Raw genomic sequence first — 14,449 nt, 5'->3', positions numbered from 1 at the left:
CCTTTATATGTTTATATATAGTAATATATTGTATCCTGTATTGGTCTATAAAGAGTAATATACTGTATCCTGTATAGGTTTATATAGAGTAATATCCTGTATCCTGTATAGGTCTAGGAAGAGCTTACCTTATGGGGACAAGTAGATACGACTGAGCTGAAGGACTTCTCTGGTGTCTGGCCCTGATTCTACAAGATAGAAAAACACATTATCAGAAGCATGCTTACTGTGGAGGGCCATTTCCAACACAACAGTATTTGTGACAGTGGGTCTGTGTCCCAAATGACACTCTATTCCCTATATTGTGCACTACTTTTGACCAGGGCCCATAGGCATGAGGTCAAAAGTAGTGCACTATATAGGGAATAAGGATGCCATTTGGGACAAACAGTAGATGCTGCTTATTTTCTCTCCGTTATTCTCTCGACCATACCGTGCTTAAGTGACCCTACTACAGCACTGGGCATGGTTTTAGCCTTTTCATAATCCGAGAATAAAACTGCACTGTAGCCTATGGTCGTACTGTAAATCTTTATCTTGAGAATATAATCTTACTTTTTTTTATTCTCAGGGTATAATAATGTGTTGTTATTTTGTTATGATGTTTTCTATTCCCTTTATCCTTTCTGGAAAGATTTACAAACCTCCTTTCAGCAGTCGATTCCACATAACACATGGATCTACTACTTACAACACAAACCTTACAGTCAGATGATTATCATTTTGTTAATACAGTGATGCGTTATTCAGATACGAGAAAACAGCATTAAAATAATCTGCTAAGGTATGTCGACAAGCCAACAACAGATGGTCCTGCTGTTTGTGATTATGCGAGACGCACAATTGCAGCAGCAAAAAAAATAAAAAAAATGCATCTTGAAACGACCTGAGGAACAAATGAAAAAAACTGTCAACAGGATATGGTGGGGTGTAATTGCATATACACACATTCAGTCTCTGTCCCAAATGGCAATCTATTCCCTATTTAGTGCACTACATATGGGGCCTGCTCGAAAGTAGTGCACTGAATAGAGAATATGATGTATATGTGGGATGTAGATTCACAGTAGCACACTTTCACAAAGGACATTGGGATTGATTGGATCTTTGCAAAGTCAGTGCCTCTCCCTCCCTCAGAGTCACTAGGAAGTAAATGTTGTTGTCCCCCCATTGTTCAAGGGAAACCTATGCCTTTGCACTCACAACAGGGAATATAGAGCCTGACAACGACGGAACCACTCACAACAGAGAATATAGAGCCTAACAACGACGGAACCATTCACAACAGGGAATATAGAGCCTAACAACGACGGAACCACTCACAACAGGGAATATAGAGCCTAACAACGACGGAACCACTCACAACAGGGAATATAGAGCCTAACAACTACGGAACCACCCCAACAGAAATAAGAGCCTAACAACGACGAACCACTCCCAACAGAATATAGAGCCTAAACAACACGGCAAACCACTCACAACCAAATATAGAGCCTAACAACGACGGAACCACTCCAACAGGGAACTATAGAGCCTAACAACACAACCACTCACAAACAGAAGATAAGCCTAACAACGACGAACCACTCATAACAGGAAATATAGAGCCTACAACACGAACCACTCACAAACAGGCGAATATAGACCTAACAACGACGGAACCCACTCACAACAGGGAATATAGAGCCTAACAACACAGAACCACTCACAACAGGGAATATAAGCCGAAACAACGACGGAACCACTCACAACAGGGAATATAGACCTAACAACACGAACCACGCACAACAGGGAAAGGCAGCCACACATGGAAATGGAGTAGGCTTCAACAGAACTAGCCTCCCTAACCTTAACGAGCTACCTTCAGAGGCAGTCAGTTGTTAGCCCCTCATATCCAATATGTTAACCGGGGTACGCACTTCCTAATGCTCCTTACACCATTAATGTCCTTCCTTATGTATCACCAGGAAGAAGAGACACTAACTGTCCAGACTACCAACATCATATTTCATCACGAAGAAAGCAGAACTGGCTGTACACAATAACTACTATGGGCTGATGGAGAGCGAAAGAGCCACCACCACACACACACACACACACACACACACCACACACACACACACACCACACACACAACACAACACACACACACACACACACACACCACAACACACACACACACACACACACACACACACAACACCACACCAGCAACACACACACACACACAAACCCCAGTTAGCAGCTCACTCACTGCACAGCAAACAGCGCAAACACTCAGCTCATGCAATATTAAGGCCGATGGCAAGCTTGGTTGTCTGAATTAGTTGAAACAATTTCCCCCAAAGGTAGATTCTGAACTTTACTATATCAGGTAATGAACATAAATGACAATTTTTTGGAGGCAGGGGAGGAGAAGCAGTGTGGTGTTGTGTGTGTGTGTGTTGTGTGTGTGTGTGTGTGTGGTGTGTGTGTGTGTGTTGGTGTGTGTGTGTGTGGTGTTGTGTGGTTGTGTGTGTGTTGTTGTTGTGTGTGTGTGTGTTTTGGCATGGGAGGTATGAGAGGAGTGGCTTCATTAACTCAATAAGTTCCCAATTTTCAATTCTTGAACACATGCCCTACACAGTTTCACTTATTTCATGAGCTTCATGCAAACAATATGAATATATATATACAGATATAATATACAATATATCAATATATGTAAATACAGTATATAATACAATATATATATTATTACAGTATAAATACAAATACATCATACATAGAAATACAATATGATATATTATACAGTATAAATACAATATGATAAACTGAAACTGAACTGAAACTGAAACTGAACCAGCAGCGCGCTCTTCAACCTCAGGAGGCTGAAGAAATTCGGCTTGTCACCAAAAGCACTCACAACTTCTACAGATGCACAATCGAGAGCATCCTGTCGGCTGTATCACCGCCTGGTACGGCAACTGCTCCCCCACAACGTAAGGCTCTCCAGAGGGTAGTGAGGTCTGCAGAACGCATCACCGGGGCAAACTACCTGCCTCCAGGACACTACACCACCCGATGTCACAGGAAGGCCATAAAGATCATCAAGGACAACAACCACCCAACCACTGCCTGTCACCCCTATCATCCAGAAGCGAGGTCAGTACAGGTGCATCAAAGAGGGACCGAGAGACTGAAAAACAGCTTCTATCTCAAGGCCATCAGACTGTTAAACAGCCACACTAACATTAGCGGCCGCTGCCAACATACTGACTCAACTCAGCCACTTTAAAAATGGGAATTGATGGAAATTATGTAAAATGTACCACTAGCCACTTTAAACAATGCCACTTAATATAATGTTTACATACCCTACATTACCCATCTCATATGTATATACTTACTCTATATCATCTACTGCATCTTGCCATCTTATGTAATACATGTACCACTAGCCACTTTAAACTATGCCACTTTATGTTTACATACCCTACAGACTCATCTCATATGTATATACCGTACTCTATACCATCTACTGCATCTTGCCATGCCGTTCTTACCACCACTCATCATAATCTTTATGTACATATTCTTTATCCCTTTACACTTGTGTGTGTGTATAAGGTAGTAGTTGTGGAATTGTTAGGTTAGATTACTTGTTGGTTATTACTGCATTGTCGGAACTAGAAGCACAAGCATTTCGCTACACTCGCATTAACATCTGCTAACCATGTGTATGTGACTAATAAAATTTGATTTGATTTGATGATATATTATACAGTATAAATACAATATGATATATTATACAGTATGAATACAATATGATATATTATACAGTTTATAAATAGTCTAAATATACAGTATATATACAATATTGTATATATATATAGTTTATATAAATACAATATAATATAGAATATGATCTACATACAGTATATACTCAATATGATATATTATACAGTATATATATATAAAATGTAATATATTATACAGTATATATACAATGTTATATATTATAGAGATATAAATACAATATGATAATGAATGTAGTATTTATATAATATGATATATTACACAGTATGTATGCACTATGATATATTATACATTAAATATACAATATGATATATTAGACAGTATGTATACACAATATGATATATTATACAGTATATACCCAATATGATGTAATATACAGTATATATCAATGATGATGTAATATACAGTATATTTCCATATGATATATTATACAGTATATATACAATATGATATAGTATACAGTATATATACAATCTAAATATACAGTATATATACACTAGTATATATATAGTATATATATATATATATATATATATATATATATATATATACAATATGACACAGCATATGATCTACATACAGTATATATACAATATGATATATTATACAGTACATATACAATATTATATATTATACAGTATATATACAATATTTTATATTATAGAGATATAAATACAATATGATATAGAATATACTATGTATACAATATTATACATTATACAGTATATATGCAATATGATATATTATACAGTATGTACGCACAATATTATATATTATACAGTATATATGCAATATGATATATAATACAGTATATATACAATATGATATATTATACAGTATATATACACAATCGAAATATACAGTATATATACAAAATTATATGTATAGTATATTTATACAATATGTAATATATATATACAGTATATATACAATCTAAATATATGTTATATATACAATGTGATATACAGTATATGTCCAATATGATATATTATATAGTATATGTCCAATATGATATATTATATAGTCTATATAAAATATGACATATTATACAGTATAAATACAATATGATATATTTTACAATATGTATACAATATGATATATTATACAATACGTATACAATATGATATACAGTATATATACAATTTGATATATTATACAATATGCTATATTATACAATATGTATAAAACGTGATATACATTGTAAATACCATATGATATATTATACAGTATATATACACAATCGAAATATACAGTATATATACAATATTATATGTATAGTATATTTATACAATATGTACTATATATATACAGTATATATACAATCTAAATATATGTTATATATACAATGTGATATACAGTATATGTCCAATATGATATAGTATATAGTATATATCCAATATGATATATTATATCGTCTATATACAATATGACATATTATACAGTATAAATACAATATTATATATTTTACAATATGTATACAATAMGATATATTATACAATATGTATACAATATGATATACAGTATATATACAATTTGATATATTATACAATATGCTATATTATACAATATGTATAAAACGTGATATACATTGTAAATACAATATCATATATTATACAGTGTGTATACAATATGATATACCGTATATACAGTATATACTGTATACAATATGATATATTATACATTATGTGTACAATATGATATACAGTATATATACAATATGATTTGTTATACTATATAGACAATGTGATATATTATACAGTATGTATACAATATGATATATTATACAATATATATACAATATGATATAGTATACAGTATGTTTAAGATATGATAAACAGTATATATAGTATATATACACAATGTGATGCATTACAGTAACCTGAGAAGAGCTTACAGTACATCACACCATGTAGGTCAAGAGAATCCGCTGTCCTGTTGCAAGGTTAAACTACAGTACACTGTGTAGGTAGGTTGATGCCAGCAACCCCTTTCAATGCACGTCATCAGTGTCTAACACCTTTAAGCAGATACTATTATTGTTCTGTTCACAATCTGCATGGAACAGGAAGACACATCCTCACATTGATAATGGACCTCCTTGAAAGAGTAATATTACAGTACGATGAAAATGTAATGTGTAAAAATAAGACGTTAGTCACCTCTAATTAAATGTCTCCTACTTGTCAGAATCTGAATGCTGTTTGAGAGCCATTTTCTTCTCCAACATTAATGGAATACTAAACAAGTCTTAAAAATAGCTAGATATCAGCTACAGTTATTGGTTTTGGCGCGTGATACTTCTCCGTACAAACTTTGTTGTAGTGTATGAGTCTCTACACAACATAACATCTCTGTCCAGGTAAGTCTGTTTGTGACACAAAATTGACAATTTTCCCTTTAGAAGGCTCGGGATGTCATGAAAATAGCGACAGTCTAAGGAACTCTCTGCATGAGATGCTACCCTGTCCCTGAGAACTTAACCCCCGCGTTTCCTTAGCCGCTTCAAACAAAATTCCACATGGTGCTTGAAGCGATAGGCTGCAAAGTGCTCTAATCTCTCTGCCATCAGGTAAGAAACAGACTTACTACTGGCTGACAAAGGGGAGCTCTTTGATATGTCAGCTTTGCCACAGGTGCATGGAGACACCGAGGCCTATCGCCTCTGCTGAGCCCGTCTCCAAAGCAGACCCAGTTCCCTTTTAGGAGTGAGAATACACCACGGCGCAGTGTGAATTCCCAATTAAGCATGGTCCCAGGGATTCCCACAGTGAAAAACCTAGGGTTCACTGCTTTTATTCATCTGCTTGATCTGCCCTCATATTTAGCCACACATTGAAGTATTTTACTGTTTTATGTTCAGGACAACCAGAGCTACAAGTAGTATACAAAACAATTTGACATAAACACTTGCACTCATGAGTTTTATTGACAAATGTATAAGGTCCACCAAGCAAAAACATGATAAAAATGTATTCATAAGAATGTTGTTTGCTCAGAGGGAAATTAATATCAAACAGCAACAACTGGGGAGTTTGGAGTTTTTGACAGCAACTATGTTACAGTGAGCTCATTACAGTATTATAGACACTATGTTCTGGTACCTCCTATGATTTTCTATGTAGAAGAACCACTTACAGTATTATAGACACTATGTCCTGGGATGTCCTAGTGTCTTCTATGTAGAAGAACCCCTTGCAGTATTATAGACACTATGTCCTGGGATTTCCTATTATCTTCTATGTAGAAGAACCCCTTACAGTATTATAGACACTATGTCCTGGGATTTCCTATTATCTTCTATGTAGAAGATCCATGTACCTTCTAACCACTCGTGTGTGGCTTGTGAACGTCACAGAGCAAAACAGATAAGACGTACACGATCATGAGAGTCTCAGCTTTTCAGTGTTTGGAAGCACTAAATAAATGACAGTGGTACTCAAAGCGATCCTAGATATATACTGTATATACTGCAATATACTGTTGTCTCTAGTAAAGGCAGGACTTCAGGGTAGTTTAGTGACCAATTGAAGTGTCACCACGACTCCTCCCAACTCGTGTTTCAGATCATGTATACTTTTCTCGCACAAAAACAAAAATCACCTTTCGGCATTGTTGGGAAGAGCCCGTAAGTAAGTATTTTACTGTTCGTCTACATGTGTTGTTTACGAAGCATGTGACAATTAAAATAGGATTGATTGATTGATTGATCTTGGCTGTGGACTAGAACAATACATAATTATGTGGTTGGTGTAATCCAAGGACCTTTGCTGTGCTTGTCGATAATGTGACGTGTTCCCTATCAGATCTACCAGTGCACCAGACCAGAGGGTGATTTTGTAGATTAGACAGTCAGAACCTTAATTATACGGTATTACATTTACGTTGAAATCAATCTCATAACCATTGTATTCAGATTTCAGATAATGAAAACACATAACACAGATTTCATTTTAACACTCAGAGACAGATTCACCGATAGCTGCATTGCGTCTAGTTTATTGATGAAATATTCATGGATGAGATAAGCACGCATTACATTTAGGGTGCATCCCAAAATGAGACCCAATTCCCTATGTTATGCACCACTTTTGACCAGTGCCCCATAGGACCCTGTTCAAAAGTAGTGCGCTTTGTATGAAATAGGGTGCCATTTGGGATGTACATTAAGCTTCTCTGCAGCTTTAATAAATGAACATGCATTCTATGAACACCATTGTTTTGTTCTGCTAAGAGAACGACGTGACTTGAATGCTGTTAATCCTGTTAAAATATATTAGCTCACTCATTACAGCCCCAGGAAATATCTGCTGTGCGTATTGGTATATGTTAGCTATCCAGATCAAAGAGCCCAATCGCTTTGTTTTGAAGTCAAATAGTGACAGTATGTTTCTAGAAATGTGTTTGTACGTCCCAGTTCATCCTATGTGTTTTGACAGTATGTTTCTAGAAATGTGTTTGTACGTCCCAGTTCATCCTATGTGTTTTGACAGTATGTTTCTAGAAATGTGTTTGTACGTCCCAGTTCATCCTATGTGTTTTGACAGTATGTTTCTAGAAATCGTAGATCATCCAGTTTGTTTTCAAATGATTGCACTTTGGCCAATAATACAGAGGGTAATGGTGCTTTACCTACTGGCACCCCGCCCTCCTCCCCGTTTTTCTCTGTCTTTTCTTCACACTGATAACACTATTCGCTGTTCGGATTTCCAGGAGCTCTTTTTGGTCATAAGAGACGGTAGCAGCAACATTATGTACAAAATAAGTTACAAACAATTCGGAAAAACAAACAAAATAGCACAGTTGGTTAGGAGGCCGGAAAATGGCAGCCATCCCCTCCAGCGTCATTATCCATACAGTAGAGGAGACTACAGTAGAGGAAACTAGGAGACTACAGTAGAGGAGACTACAGTAGAGGAAACTAGGAGACTACAGTAGAGAAGACTACAGTAGAGGAGACTACAGTAGAGGAAACTACAGTAGAGGAGACTACAGTAGAGGAAACTACAGTAGAGGAGACTACAGTAGAGGAAACTAGGAGACTACAGTAGAGAAGACTACAGTAGAGGAGACTACAGTAGAAGAGTCTACAGTAAGGAATGGAGACTAAAGTAGAGAAGATACAGTAGAGAGACTACAGTAGAAGAGTACCTTACAGTGAGGAGACTACAGTAGAGGACACTAGGAGACTACAGTAGAGAAGACTACAGTAGAGGAGACTACAGTAGAGAGAGTTCTACAGTAGAGGAGACTACAGTAGACACCGGAGACTACAGTAGAACGAGTAGCCTACGTAGAGAGCTACAGTAGAGGAGACTACAGTAGAGGAGAAACTAACAGTAGAGAGAGGAACTACAGTAGAGGGACTAGGAGACTACGGGTGGAGGAGACTATAGTAGAGACGACTACAGTAGACTTGCTAGAGCAGAGGAGACTACAGTAGAGGGGACTAGAACTAGATAGAGAGACTAAGTAGAGGAACTAAGTAGAGGACACCTAGATAAGGAGATACAGATAGAGGAGACTAAGATAGAGGAGACTACAGTAGAGGAGACTAGATAGAAGGAGGACTACAGTAGAGGAGACTACAGTAGAGAGTCTCAAGTAGAGGAAAAACTAAGGAGACTATAGTAGAGATGACTACAGTAGCCCCTTGACTAGAGCAGAGGAGACTACAGTAGAGGAGACTAGATATAGGAGACTACAGTAGAGGAGACTATGAGACTACAGTAGAAGAAAATACAGTAGGGGACACTATGAGACTACAGTAGAGGAGACTAGAGTAGAGGAGACTAGAGTAGAGGAAACTATGAGACTACAGTAGAGGAGACTACAGTAGTTGAGACTATGAGAGTACAGTAGAGAAGACTACAGTAGGGGAGACTATGAGACTACAGTAGAGGACACTACACTAGAGGAGACTATAGTAGAGGAGATTACAGTAGAGGAGACTACATTAGAGGAGACTACAGTAGAGGAGACTACACTAGAAGAGACTAGAGTAGAGGAGACTACAGTAGAGGAGACTACAGTAGAGTAGACTAAAATACTACAGTAGAGGAGATTACAGTAGCTTTTCTAGCTATAGCACAATAGCAACAATTTTACAAAATATATTTTTTACTTCACACCTTTAACTTCACATCTACACCGCCTCCTAATGTCTTACTTTACTCACCACAGAGGGCTCACCTTTCCATAGAGGTGTCATATTAGTGTGTAGCCCAAACTGTTCGGACACTACAGACAGGAGTTGGCAGATCGGCTGTACGGACTTCAGACGAGTCTCCTGACACTTGTGATGGTGGGAGAACACCGTCGTGTTTGTGAGAGTTAGTAGGCCACACCTTTCGGTCGCTATAGATGTTTTTCATGAGAAGACTGATTTTGTTCGATGTCTCATTGTCTAACAAACACTCCTCTAGCTCTGCCACATTTCACCGTAGATGCAGAAGGACGACATCGGCGGATGACAGCTAAAACTGACAGCTTTGGCTGTGAATTGTTTTAATATGCTAATTACATTCAACAAAAATATCACCTCAACATGTAACAATTTCAAAGATTTTATTTCAAAAAAGTTACAGTTCATATAAGGAAATCAGTCAATTGAAATAAATTCATTAGGCCCAAAGCTATTGATTTCACATGACTGGGAATACAGATATTTTTATGCATCTGTTGGCTACAGATACCTTCACAAAAAAGGTAGGGGCGTGGATCAGAAAACCAGTCAGTATCTGGTGAGACCACCATTTTCCTCATGCAGTACAACACATCTCCTTCGCATAGAGTTGATCAGGCTGTTGATTGTGGACTGTGGAATGTTGTCCCACTCCTCTTCAATGGGTGTGAGAAGTTACTGGATATTGGCAGTAACTGGAACACGCTGTTGTACACGATCCAGAGCATCCCAAACATGCTCAATGGGTGACATGTCTGGTGAGTATGCAGGCCATTGAAGAACTGGGACAATTTCAGCTTCCAGGAATTTTATACAGATCCGTGCGACGTGGGGCTGTGGATTATCATGCTGAAATATGAGGTGATGGCGGTGGATGAATGGCATGACAATGGGCCTCAGGATCTCATCACAGTATCTCTGTGCAATCAAATTGACATCGATAAAATGCAATTGTTTTCGTTGTCCGTAGCTTATACCTGCCCAAACCATAACCCCACCTCCACCATGGAGCACTCTGTTCACAACGTTGACATCAGCAAACCGCTGGCCCACACGCCACCATACACACTTTCTGCCATCTCCCCAGTACAGTTGAAACTTGGATTCATCTGTGAAGATCACACTTCTCCAGCGTGTTAGTGTACATCGAAGGTGAGCATTTGCCCACTGAGTCGGTTATGACACCGAACTGCAGTCAGGTCAAGACTCTGGGGAGGACGACGATCACATAGATGAGCTTCCCTGAGAAGGTTTCTGACGGTTTGTGCAAAGATTCTTAGGTTATGCAAACCCACAGTTCCATCAGCTGTCTGGGTCTCTCTCAGAATATCCTGCAGGTGAAGAAGCCCGGATGTGGAGGTCCTGGGTTGTCGTGGTTACACGTGGTCTGCGCTTGTGAGGCCAGTTGGACGTACTGCCAAATTCTCTAAAACAACGTTGGAGTAGGATTATGGTAGAGAAATTAGCATTAAATGATTTTGCAACAGCTCTGGTGGACATTGCTGCAGTCAGCATGCCAATTACACACTTCCTCAACATTTTTTGACATCTATGGCTTAGTGTTGTGTGACAAATCTACACATTTTAGAGTGGCCTTTTATTGTCCCAGTACAAGGTGCACCTGTGTAATGATCATGCTGTTTTATCAGGTCCTTGATGTGCCACACCTGTCAGCTGGATGGATTATTTTAGCAACAAACGTGTGCGCAAATTCTAAGAGAAATAAGCCTTTTTGTGCATATGTACATGTTTGGCGTCTTTTATTTCAGCTCATGAAACACTTTACATATTGCATTTATGTATTTGTTCAGTTTCGATTTTTTGCAGGGCACAGACATCTCCTCTAGGGGGTTAATAGACGGCAATAGAAAATATCTCGGTGAAGAAGACCTAGCACTCACTCTCTTCTTTCAGTGCTAGGTAGCGAAATAGCTACGCTAGGGAACTACATTAGTTTTCATTCCATAGGCCGTCATAGCCCATGCAGGATACAACCCATGCTGTTCACGTTCAAGGCAGACTCCCTACAAACCTGAAAACAAGAGCACCATTCACTCCCCGTGTCAAGCAGACAGGGGCTTTTTTTGGGGGGAGGCACACATTGGTATGTCGGGTGAGTGGGGGCCATTGGGCACCACTGGTATTCTCTGCACATACTCAGAGATGCTTTATCCGTTCAGCTAACTTCCTGGCTATCTCTACAAAGTGCCTTGCTGTTGCTACATTTAGTCAACTGCAATTCCATGTACTTTTTTTCTGACATTTTTTGTGTTTACCGCGGTACATTGTTTAAAAAAAAACAAAAAAAACTTTTTTCTCTCACTGGGATTAAAGCAACGCTCTAGTTCCAGGATTATCAAATGGCTTTGATCATGTGAGTTCAATGTTTTTGATTTGAGGCAGGAAGAAAAAAAATGCTGTCTATGGGATTCCACTGCAGGGGGAACTGTACACAATGACATGAGCCGCTGACAGGAAGTGAATATAAAGAATGGAACAATCACAAAAAACAAGTCTTTTTGGAATATTGTTTTGTTACGATGAAAGGATTCACCAGCAATGGATTCCTGAAATACCAGATATACTCAAATTACAGTTGTATGAGTGTTGTGTGTGCCTCAGCTTTATACCTGTCTGACTGTCCAGTATTTTTATAATTATTATTTTCTGATCATTTTTTATTTAATGTTTTTTTTTTTTTACAGTGATCCCGGCCTATCCCGGCCAAACCCTCACCTAACCCGGATGACGCTGAGCCAATTGTGCGCCACCTTATGGGACTCCAGATCATGGCCGGTTGTGATACAGCCTGGGATCGAACCAGGGTCTGTAGTGATGCCTCTAGCACTGAGATGCAGTGCCTTAGACCGCTGCGCCACTCGGGAGTAAATGCTCTTGGAGTTATAATGTTTTCCTATAGGACGTATCAGTACTAAATGACATAGGATTTATCAGTACTAAATGATATAGGATTTATCAGTACTAAATGATATAGGATTTAACAGTTCTAAATTATATAGGATTTAACAGTACTAAATGATATAGGATTTAACAGTACTAAATTATATAGAATGTATCAGTACTAAATTATACAGAATGTATCAGTACTAAATTATATAGGATTTATCAGTACTAAATGATATAGGATTTATCAGTACTAAATGATAGAGGATGTATCAGTACTAAATTATATAGGATTTATCAGTACTAAATGATACAGGATGTATCAGTACTAAATGATACCAGATTTATCAGTACTAAATTATACCAGATTTAATAGTACTAAATGATATAGAATTTATCAGTACTAAATGATACAGGATGTATCAGTACTAAATGATACAGGATGTATCATATGCACTACTAAACGATAAAGGATTTAATCAGTATAAATGATAAAGGATTGCAGTACTAAATGATATAGGATGTATCAGTACTAAAGCGATATAGGATTGTCTCAGTAATAATTATACAGGATGTGTCAGTTACTAAATGATAGCATGAGTATCAGTATATCAATTACTTACGGATTTACTAGTACTCAAATATAAGGTAGGATTAACAGTACTGAAATGATATAGGAGTTATCAGTACTAATGGAAACAGGAATGTATCAGTTACTAATGATTAGGATTTTATCATAACTAAATGATACAGGATGTATCAGTACTAATGATATAGGATTTATCAGTACTAACTGATAAGGATTTAATAGTATAAATGATAATGGATTTATCAGGTACTAAATGATAGCGGATGTATCAGTACTAATGATACAGGATGTATCAGTACGTAAACGATTATAGGATTTATAGTAACTGAATGGATACATGGGTATCAGTCTAAATTAATATAGGATTTAACAGTATAAATTAATAGAGGATTTAACAGTATCAAAATGATATAGGATTTATCAGTATTAAATGATACAGAATGTATCAGTACTAAATGATGACAGTAGTGTATCAGTACTGAAAGATATACGCTTTATCAGTACTACGAGTATAGGATTTACTCAAGTACTAAAGTGATATACCGGATGTATCAGTACTAAATGGATACAGGATGTATCAGTACTAAATGATATAGGAGTTGTATGCAGTACTTAAATAAATAAAGGATTTAACAGTAACTAAATGATATATGATTTATCATACTATGATACAGGAATGTATCAGTACTAAAATGATGCAGGATTTATCAGTACTAAATGATGCAGGATTTTTCAGTACCAAACGATATAGGATTTATCAGTACTAATGATGTGCTTTTAGTCTACTCTACCTATTTCAAAACAAATCAAATCGTATTGGTTACGTCACACTTTTTGCAGATGTTTCTTGGGTGTAACTAAATGTTTTTATCCTCTAGCTCAACAGTACAGTAGTGGACATGATCAAATAATAAAAACATTCATAGAAAGGAATTAAGAAAAGATTAAATATTAGCAAGAAATGTCAGAGGTCTGGA

The 14,449-nt window shown here is 37.1% G+C and overlaps 1 protein-coding gene across 1 annotated transcript in view; it reads right to left on the bottom strand.

The window, feature by feature from the left end:
- Positions 1-14,449, bottom strand: part of LOC111966037 (protocadherin-11 X-linked) — a 206,197-nt gene that overhangs the window by 61,923 nt on the left and 129,825 nt on the right. Inside the window, exon 4 of the mRNA XM_070444173.1 lies at positions 129-188. Coding sequence (XP_070300274.1) covers positions 129-188 — 60 coding nt within the window. The remainder of the gene's footprint in view (positions 1-128; positions 189-14,449) is intronic.

This window comes from Salvelinus sp. IW2-2015, linkage group LG6.2 (genome assembly GCF_002910315.2).
Source record: "Salvelinus sp. IW2-2015 linkage group LG6.2, ASM291031v2, whole genome shotgun sequence".
Classification (NCBI taxonomy): domain Eukaryota; kingdom Metazoa; phylum Chordata; class Actinopteri; order Salmoniformes; family Salmonidae; genus Salvelinus; species Salvelinus sp. IW2-2015.
Note: the sequence above shows the minus strand (reverse complement) of the source record. Positions and strands in the feature narration are given on the sequence as shown.